Source organism: Acanthopagrus latus, chromosome 11, assembly GCF_904848185.1.
Source record: "Acanthopagrus latus isolate v.2019 chromosome 11, fAcaLat1.1, whole genome shotgun sequence".
NCBI lineage: Eukaryota > Metazoa > Chordata > Actinopteri > Spariformes > Sparidae > Acanthopagrus > Acanthopagrus latus.
The window spans coordinates 11,788,907-11,808,614 of record NC_051049.1 but is presented as its reverse complement, the minus strand read 5'-3'; the positions used below and the strand labels follow the sequence as shown (position 1 = coordinate 11,808,614).

Here is a 19,708-nt window from a genome sequence, read left to right as displayed (position 1 = left end):
AGCCTTCAATTAGCCCGTCTACACAAACAGTTAACGCACAGAAAGGATCCACGTGATTTACTGTCAATATTCCTCCAAGACGGGTGGTGATTAAGGACGGATCCTATGTGTTTAAGGCAGTTATCTCTCCCGAGCCCTGGCTGTGCTCTTCACACTGGGGCCTGCAGGGCTGGCTTAGCTTTAGCTTAGCTTTAGCCTGGATGCTGTAGTGTGTCTCTCAAGCACTGCATTAGCTTCCTAACCAGAACCAGAAGTGTTCCCACCAGTCTGCGCCAAAGAAGCCCCTGTGATCCATCAGAGGGGCTTAATACTCGGCTACAAAGGGGGGAGATGAGAGGGGAGGTGGAGGGTGTTTGTTGAGAGCGAAGGGTCTGTGGAGGACAGGGTCTGATCCTTGCTCCCTGGTGGGACAGTTAGCTACAGGTGAAAGAAGACGAACGAGGAGCAGAGCAGGACTGGTCATGAATCTTCCTTCTATCCCATCACGCCCCAGTACAAAGAGGCTGGAGTCCAAGCGCAGCTTCTATTTAACACAACAAGAGTACATCAACTTGGGAGTAATGTTTCTGGATCATAGTTGTAGTTGATGTACAAGAACACATGCCTGAATACAAGTCATCCTCTCTGGACTTCAGGGTCCAGTTTACATTGGAAGTCCTTTTCATCTTTCTGTTGAAGCTTTACTGAGATCAGAGTTTAGTCATAAACAAATTCCATTCCCACAATGACGTCAACTTGCCCTTATTACTCACAGAAAAAGTCACTGAGCCACTCAAGTCAAAGTCACGGGCGAGTGAGGTCTCATTAAACATCTAGCTCATCACTGTAAAAATGTCTGTATAAACATCATCTCCTGAGACCATCTTCATGCAGTTGAGGTCACATGCTATAGTAGACAGGACACAAGGGTATTCTAGCTATCTGTCCACACTCTCCCCAACCTCCTCAACTTTCCTAATATTTCTAAAATTGAGTCCATTAATCTGATAGCCTCACCTTAAAATCCCCCCCCCAACTCTACCTTCAGGAATCAACGGGTCACCGGTCAAATCACTCTCTCACTGCAGCGGGACAGGAGTGGGTGGGCTGGCTGGAAAAAGCAGGATGGTCAGTGAAGATGAATATCAGGAGAGAGATTAATGCTGCATATGAAAGATTCCCCTCATACCTTGAGTAGCCAGCAAGCTAGAGACCAGCGAGAGCAGGGCCGGGGGCAGCTGGCAGTGATTAGCTTATGATTCACTTTAGCTGCACATAGAGGCAGCTTGTAAAAATATGAACAGTATAACTGTTTCCTGAGTTTGTGCTGACAGCAGCTCCTGGGGGAATGCTGCTCTCTGCAGGAACACATGGCCACGCACTGGACCCGTGCCAACCCGTAGATTAGCCACGCTCGCTAACGGCTAGCTTCTCCAGAGTTGGACTAACATGAGGTGCATCACAAGCTTCCTCAACTTTGTAGAGGTACACATGGAGGTCAAGTGCATTCCATTTACAGTTAAACACTTACATTTGATACCCACATGAACATGATGATGAGAAAAAATAAGCACGCAGAGCGAAAACCCTCCTATTTAGAATAATTCCCCAGCCACCTAAATCTGTTGTATCAAGAAGCTAATCATGCAGAAGAGCAGCAGTGACGTAGGAAGTATTTAGATCTTTGGCATACCAGCAATACGTCATGATAAATATACCCATTTACAAGTAAAGGCTCTGTGTTCATACTTTTACTAATTAATTAAGTAATTAAACCTGCAGATGATATTACTTCTTTATGTAACTTTGAGTAGTTTAGTCTTTAAAGGCACAATGTGTAAAATCAGCCAATTATTTAGAAAAAATCAAAAAATGAATATCATCAACAGAATGTGAAGAAACAACAGTGCTGACGTCATGTCAGATGTAAGTTACGCTGCATTGTGTTGCAGTGATATCTACTGAAGTTAGCATGGTAACTAGCTAGCCCCAGCCTATCCTGTGCCATAGTACCACTTTGTACCACAAGTGGCAGTAGTATGATGGCCCCCATGGTTACAGGGAATATTTTTACCCCTATTTTCTTCAGTAAACAGTTCAGTTCAGTTTCTCTCTTTTACCAAACTAAGACGAGCTTATTTGCTTTGTTAACTCATTGTAAAACACACTCAATTCAATTCTTAGATGTGAACTTTTTGCAGCTCTACAGGCCACTTCATCCTCCACCAAGAAATGCCTTACCCTGCTACAGACAGGTAGTCCCTGCAGCCAAACATAGTTACAGCAAAGAGTAGCAGGTCCAGTGTAGTGAGTACCCAGATAAGAAAATTGTACCAGACAATGTAATTGATTAAGATAAATTACTGAGTTGAGAACAAGGGATAGGATTGAATAAGTGCATAGTTCTTCTTACTTCTTTTTCGGGCGTGTCAGTGCTTGTTAGTGGAATATACTGTCTGAAAAACAATTTTAATTCATTAATTTCATTTATCTGGCCACGTACTGCGTGGAGTGATGACACTTGGTATGTGGACAGGATAAATGTGTCTTTTGTGGGCCGGATCTGGGCCACAGCAGTTTTGCTAAAAAGCGGTGTTGCTGCCCTCTGTAGTTTTGGAGCTGCCTTAGAATTCTGGTCATCTCCTACAAATGACACCTTTAAGAATACATCACATTTTATGAGCTTTCAAGCAACTTAATGTCATGAGGAGATTAATGTTTCCCTCTGAAATGTAGCAGAATGTAAAATGTATAAAATATACTTAGTTACTGGTGGTTAGTATAACAGAAATCCCAGAATCATATGACCACTGAAATACTCATGCATCATATTTTTAAACTTTCAGGGGATCCATTTATATGTTTATGAGGCAGACAAACAGACAGAAGACACACAGGAGAGAAACATAAGTTCTCTGATGGAGTCAGTAAAAAAGAGCTCGCCAAAATATATTTTTTCATTCCGGATTTATGATGATCTCTATTGATAAAGGCAGACATACTGCGAGCCTGAAGCCATGTCCCTTGGCTGAAAGAAATGCAAAATAAATTCCGCACTGACATGAACTTCGTTAACCATCTCCCTTCATCAGCCCCTCTGACCTGCACAAAGCTACTGCCAGGCCAGCTACCGGGTGCTGGGTGGGACGTCCCCACACGCAGGCAGCAGTAGGTCATACAGTCGGCTCCAGCCAGGCCAGCAGCGAGCAGTCATCTGAGGGCTCGGCTGCCTCCAGCAACACTCTGTCATCACGTCCGTATAGCGCTTAGTGCAAACCATATGCTTCCACAGCACAGCAGCACATAGTAACACAGCAGCAGTTTATGTGTTGGCATTCCTGATATGCACTCATGAGAGGGTACTAAGTAGCTGTTGAATATTTTAAAAAAGCTCTGCAGGTCTGTTGGCTATCAATCTGGATTTGGACCAGATTGCTGTTTTCATTAAGTTAATGTCAAGTGTACAACATGAAGTCGTTAAATCGACGGTCATTTTGAATTGCTTGTTAACTTTCACATTCAGCATTTAAGTGGCTGGATAAATACCAGACGTGGTCCTCCCTGCCACTGGTTGAATTTATTAAAGTGATCTTATGAAGGAGGAACGAGAAGCACATTAGATGTGTCTCCCTTAGCATAAAGACTGGGAACAGCTACCAAATACAACTACCAGCTCCTCTACAGCTCGACAGTAAACACATAATGTCTTTTTAACCTGTTTTTGTATAGAATGAATAAACAGCACTGATTGAACAACACTCGTTAGATAGCCCCTTCAGGATTTCTCGGGCCATTTTTGGAAGAATTTTTTTGCAAAGAAGTTGTGTGAGCAAGAGAAAATTGGAAAATAGTAGGGATTTTTTTTTTACTTGTATAATCAAACACACACCCTCAATCCCTGATTTCATTAAAAGTTTTGAGACTTTTTAATTCCACATGCACACGTTTTGTCACACAAACACATTAAAATGCCTCTGTCTGTGATGCACGTAAACACCATCAGCTATGCATATTTATTTATTTTTTTAGCACTTGCAATTAATCTAGATCTGTCATGGTGATCTATCTGTTGTACATGTGTGGCTGTAGGTTTGTTCTGCGGTAGAGAAATGTTTGTCAAACTGTGACTCATTGTCCACCACAGCCTTGAACGTGGTTTTCGAGACAGTTTAGTTCCTCTTTCGTGCAGAAACTCAGCGATTCGCCTAGCTTTGTCTTGAGGAGTAATATTTGTTGGGAAATGTGAGACGTTCGTGTCCGACATGTCTGCATCTTCATGAAAAGTGATTAGACAAAATTCCAGTTCAAGCAGAATTTATGGAGATTACTAGAATTTGTGTGGCGATTGTTGTTACGATCACAACTCCCCTTGAGGATGTGATTGGAGTTATCTTTTGTTGTCTTCTGACAGAGCGAGGCTAGCTGTTTTCCCCTGCTCACAGTCTTTGTGCTAAGCTAAGCTAACACTCTCCTGGGTCGGGGTGCCGTTTAGCTTAGTTGGTAGCCCGGGCGTCCCATGTGCCGAGGCTCTGCAGCAGACCTGGGTTCAACTCCCGACCTGTGTCCCTTTGCTGTGTGTCACTCCCCACCTCTTACCCTGTTTCCTGTCACTCTCTTCAGCTTTACTGTCAATAAAGCCAGAAAAAAAATTCTTAACACTCTCCTGGGTCGAGTGTCACACTGATCGTGAGAGTGGTCTGACTTTCCTCTCTGCAAGAAATCGAATAAGGGTCATCCTGAAAATTTCAAACTATTCCTTTAAAGGGATTTACAGTGTCATGATAATGGAAAAGTGACTCAGGCACTCAAAGTATTTCACCCGAGACAGACATGTAAACTGAGGAGGTTTTTCACATTTCCTCTAATGTTTGCCCAACTTTGATGGCTTTGAGGTGGAATTCCCCTTAAAGTGCATGATGTAACCCTCCAAATATTTAGAAATCCCTTGATGTGCAGACTTAACAGCGAAGACTAAATAAAAAAAAAAAAAAACGGCATACTTTTCATGTTAGATGATATGATGTTATACAGAACGTGGTCTCAGCTGCTGATGACAGCCTCTGCACAAACTCACTGAAGCTGCAAAGAGCAGCATTTCGTTCTGCGAGTTTTACGGGGTGAACGAGTTTAACTATGACACTAAATGGGGGGATTACCATCAGGTGGTTTGATTGTAATATTTCTCCATTTGCTTTGACTTCTTTGATCTCCAGGTTGTGGTTTTCCCAGCGCTCAGTGTGACTGGGCAGTACGCTCCATTTAAAGACTGTGAGATTATGTCTCTATTTTCAATTTTGAGGCTGTTGTGTTGATTTTTTTATATAAATGATCAATATCCACATAAGTAATCTGATGTGGAAAACTCGGTTGTCCTCCACAGAGTCACAAACATGTCATCTTAATATTTCTCTTTCTCAAAAGTCATGAATGTAAACACTATTGTGCTTTCTTCTTTCTGGGCCACAAAGCCCAGGGTTACTGCAGTGGTGGGCAGTGTGTGTGTGTGTGTGTGTGTGTGTGTGTGTGTGTGTGTGTGTGTGTGTGTGTGTGTGTGTGTGTGTGGATGGGGTGGGGGCGGGTTGGTTTCACTTGAATGCACACTCTGCTGTTTGTTGACTTAAGATCATAATATGTGGTAGGAGGACGATTACGTGTGGGGAGCCCGAGTTTCCACACGCCTGGAATGTTTCTTCTTCTGTGTGTTTAGGATCACTAACTGCTCCGCTGGGTTTGTCGGATCATGTGGTTAGCTGGCCGGCATGTTGCTCCGACTTCGATTGGGATGTCACAATGCATGAAGCATTTTATTGAGAAATTACGAAGATTGTCTAGAGAGGGGTCTGAGTATTTGATCAAGAAGTTCGCTCAACTTTTCTTTGTCTCCCTGCAGAGTGTCGGGTAGCCTTCTGTCCCCGGGGATGAAGGGAACGGGGACGCCTCCTCCTCCGTCTCTGGAGAAACAGCATGTCCACCATCAACACAAGCCCTACTCTCACTACCCACACCACCAGTCTGCAAATGACGGTAGGACAGACCCAAAGACATCTGGCTCGATCAGGAAAATGTTCTATTGGCGTTTCAGTTTCTATTTCTTAAATGAATCCTGTTGCAGGTGTAAAATCTACATAACTTCCTGTAAGAGAATTCATAATGTCAAATCACTTAAATACACATAAGAACACCCGTGTACTTTTTCAAACTTGCTGTAGCCGTAGACCCACATGAAAGGCCTCAGAGGGAGGAAGTTGTCTCTTAGAGCAGCCATACTGCCCTGTGGCTCTGTCAGAGCATTTTTAGGACAGAAAGAGATTAGAGTCGCAGAGACAGAGTGGGGAAAACCACATGCCGGAAGCCTTTTTCCTGCGCTGAATTAGCCAACAAAATGCTGGCCCGTGTACTCAGCTGTCTCTCAGCGCCCTAACATGGCAGGCTCAGCTGTCACTCCCGAGCTTTTTTCCTAATGCCTTAAACACTGTTTTCCCTGTAAAGATCCACACATGGACGTCTCTGTAACCGCGCTGCGGTTGGGGAGTTGCGTAAAAGCGCTCCAGGAAAGGCTGCTTTCCCATTATCGTGACTCCTGCGGTCAATCCTGAGTACAAACTGAGACGATGGGGACAAATGTTACATACTATGGGGCTGGCCTAGTTAGCACGAGCACAAATATAGCATTGTCATAATTTGAGATCCACATCGAGTTTCAGCCGGATGGAGCGGACGCTCGCTGACCCTGGAGACAATCACCCGTGCAGGCTGGTAGCAGTTGATCAAGTCTGGTTTCTATTTTTCTCCTCTCTTCCTCCTCCCCGCTCCCCTGCATCCTCCTTCATTTCCTAGAATACCAAGGCAGCTTTCAGAGCTGCTTCCATTTCGGAGACTCCTACAGGATGGAGCAGACGGTCGGTGGCGTCCACGTCCCAGGAGATTCTCACGCCTACACTTCCCATCAGCACAATGGCTTCCACATGTCGACTAGCAACGCTGGCAATGCAGGTGAGGACACTTTACCTTATAGCCTATATGCCAGACTCATCAAAAATGATTTATTTCACGACAAACTGCTCATTATCTTGTCCGTTCCAGGCTTCAGCTTGACCCAGGATTTGCAGGGCGGTGCGGGGTGCCAGTTCTCCTCCAGCCCAGAGGAGAGCGTTTTCTTCCAGGTGGGCAGCTTCGACCGCAGCCTGAGCCACATGTCCTCCATTTACACAGAGACATAGAGCCACACTGGAGCAGGGCACGCTTCACCACACCTACTTTACCACACAGCAGTCCAACTCTCTCCACAGTCATCTTGTCACACTTGGATCACCTTTTCTCTACTTACTGTTTCCTTTTTTTTCCCACATAGCAAATCACACTCATTTAGCGCTCATTACGACCTACTTAGCTGCCAGATGGATGGTAAACAGGCAAGATGAGACAGACGTTAAAATGTCTGGAGTCAGTCAGTTTAGATGTCTGGGACATGCTTCTTTAGCTGACACTATCTGAACCGCCATGATACATATGACTTGTTTCATGGTCCAAGCAGGTAACAAACAGAGGTTCCCAACCTGTATCAGTGACGTCTCATCACTGGTTGCAGACGTCTTCCAGCCGTAACCACTTAACTGAAAATTATTTTTAAGTGATTCATAAGAAGATAAGCAAAGTTTTGTGCGGAAAAAAAAAACAATTTGAGGTTTTTTTCTGCTTATGTGCTCTGTTGAAGTGTTTTGGGACATTTTTACTAATGAACTCATGCTTCATTGTCACGATGAGTACAGTGCTACTCAGCCTGTAAAAACACTTCTGTGGAAGAGAAGGGAGCTTTTTCTGTTCTGTCGGAAAAACCTAAAGAAGCACCAAAAAACAAAAAAGACCGTAACGAGATGATATGCCTTTGGCGAGTGACACAGTGAAGCCTCAGCCGTACAGCCTTCTTGCAAAAATAATAAAAAAATAGGACATGGAAACGACACACGAGGTACAAGTGGCCATTATACTGTGCATTTTATTATGCAGCACTGTTGAACTTGGAATTGTATTTAAATATTTCCATTCACTACTCTAACACAAATACTGTATTTGTATAATGACGCCGTGGTCGATGGATTTCAAGTTTGCAAATACAAATTCCAACTTTGAGTGGCATTCAATTGCACTTTCTGCAGTAGGAGGTCGGTAAACTTCAGCGTTCTAGTTTTCTGGAATGTAGCATAAAAGTCAAGATATCTCAGCCCCTGCTGCATCTGTTATGACCGTTCTCTTTTAAACTTTCTTAATGACCTAATCACCCTGATGGCCCTGTAATTGTGTTGCGACCCTTTAGAGTCGTCTTGTGACTGTGTCCCAAACCCTATGTTGGGAACCACTGAGTTAGGGAGACTTTTAATTCTGTAAAGATTAAAAAAACACTATTGAATCCTGCTTTTCAGATTTTTTTTACTCATCTTAAGTGAAGGAATGACACGTAAAATCACAAAGAAGTCTCTTTTTCTTTTTCAATAATGGAGCTGAAGAATTCTGATTTAAAGGAAAGAAAAGAAAACACATGTGCCCTTCTGTCTTTGAAAGGCTCAGAATCACATTTATTGGCCAAGATCTCATCATGTACAAAGAATATGACTCACACTGGTGCTAAGACGCTCACAGTACAATCAGATCAAGCTTACACATGCTGTTTTTTTTGTTGTTTTTTTCAGTCGAAATATATAAGTTTCAGACGCTGCAAATGAAATGCCCTCTCCCTCCTCTTCATGTTTTTTTCTCTCTGATCTACATCTTTCAATCTATTTTAGACTGAATTGTAGAAAGGAATATATCATTTTGCAGTGTTTGTTGTAAAAGTGGAAAAGAAAAGTGTTTGCATTTTTCCATATTTTGTTGTTGTTGTTTTCTTTTCCTTTTTGGATTGATCTCTGGAGGAGGGTCTGAACTCATTTATTCTGCAATAATGCAGAAAAAACAACCTACTTTGTTATTATTATAAAATGTATAAAATGTACAGTTTGTTTACAGCAATCATTTGAATGTTTGTCATTTCTCAGTTTAAGAAATAAATAATTGAATGATCACACAATGTCTTTTTGGCACTGTATATAAAATACAAAAATGTAAAATGTAAGACTCAAATTGTGCTGATCAACTTTGACTGTTTAACTGGCAGCTGATCATAAGAAAACCCTGCAGATTGTGGGCATGTTGTTCCCTCTAGTGGACTCTGGTGAGCACTGCAGGCGTCTCACTTCTGCTTCTTCTTGTTGAGGTAGCTCTGATAATAGAAGTTACTGAAGAGGACGATGAGGGTGACGCAGTAACCGAACACCACCAAGTTCATAGAGTCGGGGAAGTCGCACTCTGTGAACAGGTTGTAGCCCGTGTGCAGGAGGAACAGCAGGAACTGCACCTGGAGAGGCAGCAGGACGAGTTCAGGTCGCACCTATACACGTATATACACAAATCGTTTTCTTACAGAAGGGAGACGCTCACCAGCTGCAGGGACGTCAGGTATTTCTTCCACCACAGGTACTTCTGCATGTGAGGGCCGATGGCGGCCAGGCCGTAGTACGAGTACATCACGATATGGACGAAGGTGTTGACCAGGCCAATGAAGAAAGCTGCAGGATACGGAACGAACAAGGAAATGCAAAAACAATCAGAGCAGCGTGAGGAAATAAACGATGTAGAAAATTCAAGTGCTGATAGTGAGAGAACTGAGGAACCAAAACTAAGCAAAAACTAAAAGAATTAAAGGTTTCACTGGACTTAATTTAAGACACAGGCGTCTTTAAAATATAATGGCAGTCAGACGTAGGATGCTTGTTTTTAGACAATTCTCACATAATGCAAGAAAGCATAAATATAAATTGTTCATACTTATTTTGAAGTGGAATTTTGTCCAGTGTATCAAAACTGGCACACTTTTCATCTTTGAATGATATGTGTGTGTCACCAAGATTTATGTAGATTTTAACTCCCAATATTTAGGCTTAGTTTCAGAGCATTTCAGTCACACTAAACAGTGTTTAGCGCTTGTTATTCACATTTATATATATATAAAATAAAAATAAAAATCTGTCATCTGATCATCTGTTGAATTACATAGTCCAGTTCAACATCATCGTACCATCACACAACAAACACACCTCTCACTCCCTCTGTATTGAGCCCCTGGGTACAAAACAGAACTACCGATATCTAGAATCTGGGAAAAAAAAATTCTGTCCTATGGTTATTTTAACTCAAAAAAAGACCCAAACCAGCGGTGTGTTAGCTCGTCTCTCAATGCCTTCCAACTTGCCTAACTTGTCAGTGGCACAAATACATGTTTTTTGTTTTAAAAAGGCGCCGAGTTGTTCATGAAAGCAGCTGGGCGGGTTTCTGTTAACAATAACAAATATAGAATATGCTTAATTTGAAACTCAGGCTTTTTTTTTTTAACCAAAATAGTTGACTTACACTGTCCGCCGGCCACATACTTGACTCCCGCCCACCAGTTGAAGATCATGGTGGCGTGGTGGTAAACATGAAGGAAAGTCACCTGGCTGTCCTTCTTCCTCAGGATGAAGAAGAACTGCTCATGACGGAGGAGAAGAGGAGACCGTCACGCTCTGGAGTTCCGGCTGTCACACCTCAAATTCTTTCACATCCAGCGTTTACATGTGTACTTACCGTGTCGCTGAGCTCTATCACCTTGGAGAAGAAAAACCACCAGCAGACTCTGGCCATCTAGAGGACGGGAAAACAATGAGTTTGACATATTCTACTGTACGTTTTATTTTTAAAAGTGCCGATAGAAATATCATTTGGTGAAATGTGTGGCTTGTGACAGACCAAACACATCGAAGTGACCAAAGCATGACGTGAGGCGTGCTTACCCTCATGGCCAGCGGACTGGTGCTGTAATCTACAGGCTGACAGAGTAAACTGTAGTTTGAGAGCCAAGACGTGACCAGGAACTGTGTGTAAATATTCAGAGAGTTACTTCAAATCCAACGATACACAAGTAATATAATTAGGCAGCAGCATCGACTAAATATCCAAGTAAATCTTAATATTTTAGATCATGCAGCACACACACACACACCTCGTAGCACATGTAGGCGGACAGGGCGACCATGGCGAAGTTGTAAACAATGAGGACGACTTTGAGGTCAACCGGCTGTCTGTGTCTCATCAGACGGGGGCCGGCCCAGACCGCACCGAGGTAGATCAGGAAGATGATTGCCACCGGGACGGGGGAGTAGACCAGCAGCCACGGGTCCGTCCTCTTGTCTGGAACACACAGAGTTCTGTGTCAGGGACTCGAAGGCATCATTTAGAAACAAGTCAGAAGGGACCTATTACTGACCTATTTTTATTTATTTATGTGTGTTTTACAGGCTGTTGTGTGTGTAAAATGTCTTGTGAGCCAACAGAAGCTCAACAAACCCCCCTGAACATCTCGCCAGGAGTCCCACTGTTTTTTTGCGACTTTGTGACATCACACTACATCACCATGTCACACATTTCCGTAATTGATCCCTATAAATATGGCGGAAGTGAGGTTGTAAACATTACAGAGCCGATTGGAGACACAGTGAGCGCTGCAGGCTCAGGCGTGTGTGAGCTGACCAATCAGAGGAGACTGGGTTCTTGGGGGCACGTTATAAAGAGACAGGAGTACAAGAAAACTGATGTGTTAAAGCATCAGAGTAACACATTTTTAAGAGCTGCAATGATTTTCCCAAACTCTTATCCCTCCCTAAAGACAGTTTCTGTTGAAGTCCGCAAAGTTCAGGTCTTTACAGTTTGTCTGCAGTCTTATCAACGTCAACCAAACCCCCATCCAAAAAAACACTTAAATGTTGAATACATTTGTTTTGGTCTGGTGAATCTGGGTCCCTGCTCCTTCTCCTCCTAGACTATGTTTCCACCACTGTAACAAGATAATACCATTTGAATAGAGTCATGGTGGTTCATGCATGTGACGAGCCACAGAGCAGTCATTGTGAAGGCTCGCTGTGGAGCACATCTGCATCTCACAACTCCCCCACACTGAACACACACACACACACACACACACACACACACACACACACACACACACACACACACACACACACACAGTCCAGGCTTGTCTTACACACTGAGAATGTCTTAAACAAATGCAAGATAAACTGTATACGAGAGGAAAAACACAATTTTAATCATACCTCCATTGTCCACTATCCTCTGGTGCACAGAGAGGACACTTTGCCACAGAGAAGCCATCTGGGGAAAAAAAATAAAAAAAAGTTATTATTGCAAACGCTCAAATGTGCAGCATGTAAAGAGAGAAGTCTACTCACTGAGTGTGTTTCAACACGCTGGAGAACCTTTGGACACAAGTTGGCAACTAGTTATTAGCAAAGTTCAACATGCAGCTGCAGCAGCACGCCCTGCGGACAGATCAGGTCCTCCCTGAGGCGAATGAATGAGGACACAAACAAACTGCAGCAGACTTTCACCGGACAGCTCAGGACACGAACTAAATCAGATCTGTGCACACAGCAGCTGCAGACGCGGAGCACACTTCCACCTGAGGAGGAAGTCACTGAGAAGGTCTGGATCACTTCCTGTTTTTCTTGGCTTCGGTTTGGAGAACTTTTTGTCTTTTTGGGGCGGAACGGCTGGTTGATCCGTGTTCGTCCCAGCAGGGGGCGCTGTTTCCTCCAGTAGTCTGACGCTGAAAGATAAAATAACTCCGTGTGTAGCAGTAACACACAGAAACTCATTATGATACGAAAGCAGATTTTTTTTAATTTTGATTTAAAAAATAGCATTTTTTTAGAAAAAGAAATCACTTTCTCCATGACACATTATTACACAGAACATCTTGTTTGGCAGTTGACATGCACCATCAGCCTGCATCAATCGTGATGTTTGTTTGTCTTGTGTCTGAGCTGTTACTGTCCAAAGGTACAATCTCTTCACTTTGTTTGAACAAACACTGCAGTTTTATTGCGGTAACAAACACAACAGTTATCTCACAAGATGCATGTAAAATGGCCCTAAACCTGAGATGATATTACTTTTATTTTAGGATGCCATCAATGTAACTTCATAGCGAGACTAGTCATCATAATAACACAGTGATAAAAAAATTAAAAAAAACATAATCTACAATGCATCATCTTAAACTGCTATTGTCTAAGAGGATACTCTTACAGTATACAGGATATGCAGATTTTTAAAAAAGTATAAAAAAAATATATATATTATAGTGTTAAAATGATCTTGATGTCATTGTGTTTGTAATTCCATCACTGATGACGCCGTGACAAAAAAACACACGTTCGTGGAAAAACTTCATGTTGGACATTTGCACACAACTCCATCAGGATTCCTGTTTGACAGTGCTGAAGAAGGAGCTGAGGGAGAGCTGTCTGCTGCCGCTGTGATCTGCACTCAGTCTGGGCTTTTTAGAGGTCGCTGCTTTCTTGACGCCGACGGTCTTTTGTCTTTTTCCATCCTGAACGAGACGAGCAGACATGAACGATACAAGTGGAATCTGCTGTTAGAACAGTAATTTTACAGTGAGGTGTATTTTTGAAAAATAAATATTCAGAAGTACTTGCCTTAGGTGTTTTATCTTTTTGACCGTGCACAGAGTCACATAGCTTCACAATCTAAAAAAGATAAGACAGAACTCTAAGGAGTCGGCACAGTGGAAATTCACATGTTAGAGCAGCTCAAGAGTCGGAGGCAGAGGGGAAAACAGAGACAGAATATAAAACAAGATGCTGATTGAAGGTGTAATGTACAAGAATTTTTTCTGAAACGTTAAAAAATAATACTTTAATTAACAACAGAAGGTGAAGAAAAAATATAATAATGATTACTGGTGTTATGTCAAAAATGGATTGTGTTACAGTCAAGTCAACCTGCTGACCAGCTGTCACCACGCCACTTTTTTTTTTTACCTCAAGAGCTGATAGTCTGATAATGAACAAAACCAGCACTTCTCTTGTGCTCCGAGCTCCCAATACAGTCAACTACTACATCCGCAGTCTGTGAGGCTAACTGAGCTTACCAGCAAACAGAAGCAGCAGTTAACAGCTACTCCAATGATACGCTGCTGATATATGTTTGGAACAGGCCTATGAATTCAACAGGTGGCCAGTTCTTACATACAGCGCCTTTAAGTACAGAATATGCACCTTTCACATAGACAAAGTAATTACACAGCATTACCTTGCTCATAATGGTAACACACACCCGGTGTACAGCATTATACCCGAAGGTTTAATAATATATAATTATACATTAATTGCATGGGAAACGATCAAAAAAATGCCCAGGAAAAATGCAAAGTCTAGACATAAAGGACGATCTGTAAATAATATAGTATAAATGTGTAACAACACATAAACCTGAGTAAAAGATAATTGTGCAGTATGACAAGGAATAATGTGAAGCGTCTATGTAATATGTATAATTGACAATGACATACATAATTGTGGCAGTGCTGGCAGTAAAATTCTAACATTCTAACAAGACCTACATAATAATACAGACAAAAAATAGGCACATCTACCACATGTCATCTGGCTATTTGTAAGGCAAGCAACACTTGCACAAATAAGGATGTCCCTGTCCCCTGGTGACTCCTGTGGTCACAGAACTGAGCTGAAGAAAAAACACAATCTCCCTCAACTAGAACGAAACTGGGGGCATAGAAGAAATCTCTGTAGGGGTCAAAACAGACCAGAGTTTCTGCCGATTAATAACAGGGAAGACTCCAAATCAGTGTAATCCTGTAATGTAACACATGGAAAATTCACTGTAATTAACTACACTAGCGATGCTGAAGTCGGCTTTCTGCGAGTGATAATCAAGTCCACTCCTGCAGGTGCAGCTGACCTCAGTCACGCAGCAGGGCTTCACACACACACACACACACACACACACACACACTGAAAAAACAAAATAAACACCTTTTTCACTCCTGTGGACACGGCAGCTCCCTGCAGAGCCGACTTGCTGAGCCACTGCGCGTTTTCAGTCTGCGCCTGTGAGTCACCGTCCTTCAGACGCACGCTGTGAACCACGTAGGTCTGGTGGATGTGGGAGAAGATGTGAACCACCTGCAAACAGACCATGAATGATGCATCAGAGGGCGGTCACACAGCTACAGAGAGAGTTTGTGTGTGTGTGATGGGTAAACATCTGACCGACCTCTCCTACATACTGGAGGAGGCTGTCGGTCAGGCGGGTTCCCAGCTTCTTGCTGATCTCGGCACACAGCGCCTTCTTCTGTTTCATCTCGGAGCTCTTCTCCTCCTGCAGGAGGCTCGGAAACTCCCACATGCCCGCCAGCAGACCTGACAACAAATATAAAAACTCAAGAGAAACATTCAAAAAATCTCAACAGAGATCAGGTTGTGCAGTGTACATTCTATTCAAACATGTGTAACATTGGAGACACGTTATTTCGACAGACGAGTTCACGTCACCACCACTGCACTGACCTTTGTTTGGTCTCTGTGTGAGCAGGTACTCGTCCTCTCCCTCTTCTCCTGCTCGGATCACCACACACGTCAGAGTTCGCTCCACCCGCGGCGGCTTCTTCGCCGGCTTTCTGGGGAAGTTCTGCACACCCAGCTCATCGTCCCAGGGCTCGGAGGGACACAGTGGACATGTCCCGCTGTTCACTGAAGAGGAGAGGAGATGGTTCTTTGATATAACATCATGACTCCAGGAGGGTGTGAGGGGAGGACTGGGGACACTTACTACAGTCTTCTATATCAGGCAGGACTAACGGCTTCCTGTCCAGCTTCCCCAGCAGCTTCCTTGAGTTTTCCTCTTGTTTCACATGAACCTGCACACACATACACCAACTCTGACCTACCATCACTATGACTTACTTCTACTAGCACATGTTAAGCCCTTGTGGGGTTTTTTTTTACCTTGCGATAAGAGCGACAGTGTGACTGTACCGGACACTGGCTGCACAGAGGCCCTTTGGGGGTGCAGACTCGTGCTCCCAGCTCCATCATTGCCTGGTTGAAGTCCCCGGGTCTCTCAGGGTCCACCAGTGTGTTGGCTAGACTCCTGAAACAAAGAAAAATAGTGAATATCAAGACTATATTTAATCATTTAAAAATCTTTCTTATTTTTTGTGCTTTTATTTTTTGCCAGCATCTTTCTTCGATTCTTCCCATTGAGGAGAGAGCGTCTGTGGCCGCCCAGAGAAAAGGTGCAGCACTCAGCTTTTTTCCGAGCGCTTCGCCTTTTTTGTGTGTCAGCTCCGAGCACTTTGAGCTGAAAATCTCTCAACTTTTCAGAATGGTGCTGGCGATGTCGCAGTCACTCTTTTTCTTTTTTCCTGGCCTCGGTGATAATATTCACCTTATTTTTATGCCCGATGTAACGTGCCATGCGCACACATCCCCCTTGCTCTCATGTCCCAATGTTGAAGAAAAAAGCAGTGAACCGCAACCGGGGTTTCTATCATACTGAGCATTAACATTCTTGGGTATTAAAGATGATGTTTATACCAAAAGGAAAACTCAGCTCTTTGAGGATAATAGTTTTAAGTTTAATCTCACCAAAGTGCCTCTGTCACTGCAGGACTCGTGCTGTCAGCTCCGATGGCCCTCAGGCGACAGAGCACCCGAATCAGATTGCCATCCACCGCTCCCGTCACCTAGGCAACACATACCTTCAGCATCAGCGATAAACAAGTGTTATGTGTCTCCAGGTGTGTGTGTGTGTGTGTGTGTGTGTGTGTGTATGTGTGTGTTTGTGTGTGATGACCGACCTGGCCCAGAGCGATGGAGCCTATAGCTGCAGCAGTGTAGCGTCCCACTCCAGGAAGCTGCTTCAGCAGGCTGTCGACTGTGCGAGGCATCTGTCCCTGAAGCTCTGACACCACCTAAAACATGATAGTGACCTCTTATAACATGTAGAGACACAGAAACCATACTATGACCCTTTAGGTGTGGATCGATGCAACAGAAATGTTAGATATGGTCGGAGCAGATTCATAAAAAGCACAACACTGACCTTCTGAGCTCCCTCGTGAAGCCTTTTTCCTCGGGAATAGTAGCCAAGGCCCGCCCACATTTGGTTCACTTCCTGCGCAGACATGACATCAATACATTTATATTTATTATTATATTTTTAAACTACCATCATCTTCAGCAACCGCTTCATTAGTAATCACCTCTAAAGTGGCTGCTGCAAGATCCCGCACCGTGGGCCACCGCTGGAACAAAGTGAAGGAAGAGTTTCAATTACACGTTCAGTCCATCCAATATATGACTTTAACGAAATGAAGACCTCGCTGCCGCCTACCTTCATCCATTTGTTGTAGTAATCTATCACTGTGGCGACTTGTGTCTGCTGCAGCATGATTTCTGAAACCCACACTAATTAAAAAAAGGAGAGAAAACTTGGTGTAAATGGCGTCGGCAGCAGCTCAAAGTCGTGTGACTGTGACAAGAAAACATCGTCGCACCTCCGTATGTCCTGATGTTGAGGTCTGACTCTGTCTCAGCCTGTAACAGAAATTACAAGGAGCCAATCCATTAACGTGTGCAGTCAAAGGGCGGGTGATTTAAGTTGATAGGAGGAACGCTGATCACAATTAGGCATTTCAGAATTCCACCTCGAATAATACAGATGTGTTTAATTATTCAGTCAGTCATAATAGAATGCATTGAGGTCATTTCCCGCTGATAGCTAGATGAAAAGGAGAGTTTGAAATAAGGACACAGCATGGCTGATAAGACATTGAGAAGAATTTGCATTAATGTCATTTCAAAGTCAAATACAGTCAGATATGATCATTAGGAAAGCAAGACATGATATCTGGACTGTACTGCACATTAGGATCGGAGGATATAAGATTTTCTCTCAGATACTGCAAAAATAAAACTCACACTAGAATTAAGTAACCTGACCTCTTTGATTACCTTATCAAAGACTGATTTTCACTCAAAACAGAGTTCATACAAAAAACATACTAACAAACGGCAACAAACTAAGGGATTAAAGAAACGAATGGAACCGCCAAATTATGTGCAACTCAGAGACAAAAGCGTAACAGCAGGTTTCATGTATGGCTCACTAAAACAGCTGCTGCACTTTCACGATGACACAAAGCTCGTCAATCACGTTTACCAGAGTCCTCCACGGCAGCTCCCTCTTCTCCTCGTCGTACCAGCGGAGGAGCTGAGAGCGCAGCAGCACAACATCAGCAGCGTCATGGAAAGTGTGATATGTGGACGGCGAGGAGGGACCTGTGCTTTCCTCTGGAAGAACAAAAAAAACATCACAGTTACTCAAAGTCAACAACAAGGCACTGATATTCAAGCAAGCAAAAATATCCCTTTGTATGCATCAAGTATTAGGGGTGGACCTATAATTGTTCAGCTTTTCCCGGTTATCAAAATCGGTGATTTTTTTTGCCAGACTGCACATAAAATACAACTAATTACATCAGAAAACATGCAACTTTGGCTCTGATGCAACATCCTCTCACACAACCTCACACTTACAGGTATTTGATTGGTAACATGTCACATTAACCAGTCTGAAAATGGTGAATAATGTGAATCTTCACAGTAACTAGTAACAGAATGTATAACATAAATGTAGTGGCGAATGTAACGTAGCAGAAAATGGAAATACTTGAGTAAAGTACCTGGAAATTGTACTTGAGAACAGGAACAGTTCTACTTATTCATTTCATCACCAGTTTGTTGGAAATTCTCACAATAAGAGTTACATTTTTACTGTAAATATCTGCAATACTGGTCGCAGAAATATCATTCATTTTGCGGTCTCCTTGATTTCTGATCATCGGTATTGGTCAGGAAAAAGCCACATCAGTTGACCCCTGTCTAATAAATATACTGGCGGACAGAGCATGAGGAGAACAGATGATTCTGGGCTGATTTCCTACTTCACTGCCTGCTTTATTAGGCGAAGCCCCTTTTGAAATATGATGTTCCTATACAGTTTATTCTCCGTAAAAGCATGAAATTAAACATCTCAGATGAGCCCACAGGATAAAGTTTGGCTCTCTGTGAACTGTCAGGTTATTTCCGAGGCTGTTAAGTCCACCTCATATTTAAATAAACAGTTTTCTGACAGTTTCAACAACAAAAAAAAAAGACTTGTAAACATGGCAGTGATACACTGTGCAAATGTTGCTTTTATTAAGTTTCTCATAAATCTGGTGCATGTTTCAGGGATGTCTGCAGACTGACAGCAGACACTGTTACTGTTTTATATTCCCTATCATATCAGCGTGGATACGTCACAGTCATGTTAAGTCTCTCCCCGAAGTAGCATCAACAAGGTGCAGCTAACCTTCTTTCACAGCTGTCTTTGACCTCTTCCGCTTTGGTTTTGCTGCTCCTGCCGCCTCCAGTCCGGCTCTCTCGCCTTTGTGCATCGTTGAACGCAACCTGCTCATGAACAAACTCCTCATGTGCAGTGAGAAACAAACAAACTCCTCATGTGCAGCTTTTATCTCCCAGCAGCAGCAGCAGCAGCAGCCGTGTTTACTTCACAGACTCACTTCACTCCCGCCACGTTCAGGAGGACGGACGGCCACGGCTCGTCCAATCAGCTCCAAGGAAACAGGAGACTAGCGTTCGACGTCATCTCCGGTGGGCGGGTCAAGAGCAACTTTACGTAAAGGCGGATTACGTGGTTGTGCAACTATCATTTATTGATTATTAGTGACTGTACTGTATTAGAGGATACATTA

The 19,708-nt window shown here is 43.2% G+C and overlaps 3 protein-coding genes across 17 annotated transcripts in view; 1 reads left to right on the top strand and 2 right to left on the bottom strand.

Moving 5' to 3' along the window:
- LOC119028177 (zinc finger protein GLIS1) overlaps positions 1-9,036 on the top strand; it is an 84,467-nt gene extending 75,431 nt beyond the window's left edge. For all 13 annotated transcript variants that reach the window (XM_037113814.1, XM_037113821.1, XM_037113824.1 and 10 more), the window contains 3 exons: positions 5,870-6,003; positions 6,817-6,972; positions 7,063-9,036. In XM_037113814.1, coding sequence (XP_036969709.1) covers positions 5,870-6,003; positions 6,817-6,972; positions 7,063-7,199 — 427 coding nt within the window. In that variant the 3' untranslated portion in view covers positions 7,200-9,036. The remainder of the gene's footprint in view (positions 1-5,869; positions 6,004-6,816; positions 6,973-7,062) is intronic.
- elovl8b (ELOVL fatty acid elongase 8b) lies at positions 8,530-12,557 on the bottom strand. Its single transcript, XM_037113830.1, has 8 exons — positions 12,294-12,557; positions 12,159-12,216; positions 11,051-11,238; positions 10,842-10,922; positions 10,636-10,692; positions 10,423-10,537; positions 9,454-9,581; positions 8,530-9,370 (listed from the first exon to the last, which is right to left on the bottom strand). Exons 2-8 carry the CDS (start codon positions 12,214-12,216, stop codon positions 9,206-9,208), a joined length of 792 nt encoding a protein of 263 aa, XP_036969725.1. The 5' UTR covers positions 12,294-12,557; the 3' UTR covers positions 8,530-9,205.
- Positions 12,558-12,718: 161 nt separating this feature from the next.
- mutyh (mutY DNA glycosylase) lies at positions 12,719-19,576 on the bottom strand. Of its 3 annotated transcripts, XM_037113827.1 has the most exons (15): positions 19,306-19,574; positions 18,112-18,242; positions 17,447-17,486; positions 17,284-17,357; positions 17,153-17,194; positions 16,993-17,064; positions 16,748-16,861; positions 16,536-16,633; positions 15,894-16,038; positions 15,718-15,805; positions 15,456-15,638; positions 15,163-15,308; positions 14,922-15,071; positions 13,563-13,613; positions 12,725-13,456 (listed from the first exon to the last, which is right to left on the bottom strand). In XM_037113827.1, exons 1-15 carry the CDS (start codon positions 19,424-19,426, stop codon positions 13,322-13,324), a joined length of 1,590 nt encoding a protein of 529 aa, XP_036969722.1. In that variant the 5' UTR covers positions 19,427-19,574; the 3' UTR covers positions 12,725-13,321. The 3 variants fall into 3 exon arrangements, with proteins under 3 accessions (XP_036969723.1, XP_036969724.1, XP_036969722.1); XM_037113828.1 differs by lacking the exon at positions 13,563-13,613 and having other exon boundaries at positions 12,719-13,456; positions 19,306-19,576; XM_037113829.1 differs by lacking the exon at positions 17,447-17,486 and having other exon boundaries at positions 12,719-13,456; positions 19,306-19,575.
- Positions 19,577-19,708: the final 132 nt, after the last annotated feature.

Excerpts from the sequence above, each read along its gene's own strand:
- elovl8b (XM_037113830.1), bottom strand. The coding sequence starts at position 12,216 with ATGGCTTCTCTGTGGCAAAGTGTCCTCTCTGTGCACCAGAGGATAGTG. Across the intron at positions 11,239-12,158 it reads GAGGATAGTGGACAATGGAG|ACAAGAGGACGGACCCGTGG; the intron begins GTATGATTAAAA and ends TGTGTGTTCCAG. Across the intron at positions 9,582-10,422 it reads GTATGTGGCCGGCGGACAGT|CTTTCTTCATTGGCCTGGTC; the intron begins GTAAGTCAACTA and ends CGTATCCTGCAG.
- mutyh (XM_037113827.1), bottom strand. The coding sequence starts at position 19,426 with ATGAGGAGTTTGTTCATGAGCAGGTTGCGTTCAACGATGCACAAAGGC. Across the intron at positions 16,039-16,535 it reads GCAGTGACAGAGGCACTTTG|GAGTCTAGCCAACACACTGG; the intron begins GTGAGATTAAAC and ends TCTTTGTTTCAG. Across the intron at positions 15,806-15,893 it reads ACTGTCGCTCTTATCGCAAG|GTTCATGTGAAACAAGAGGA; the intron begins GTAAAAAAAAAC and ends ATGTGTGTGCAG.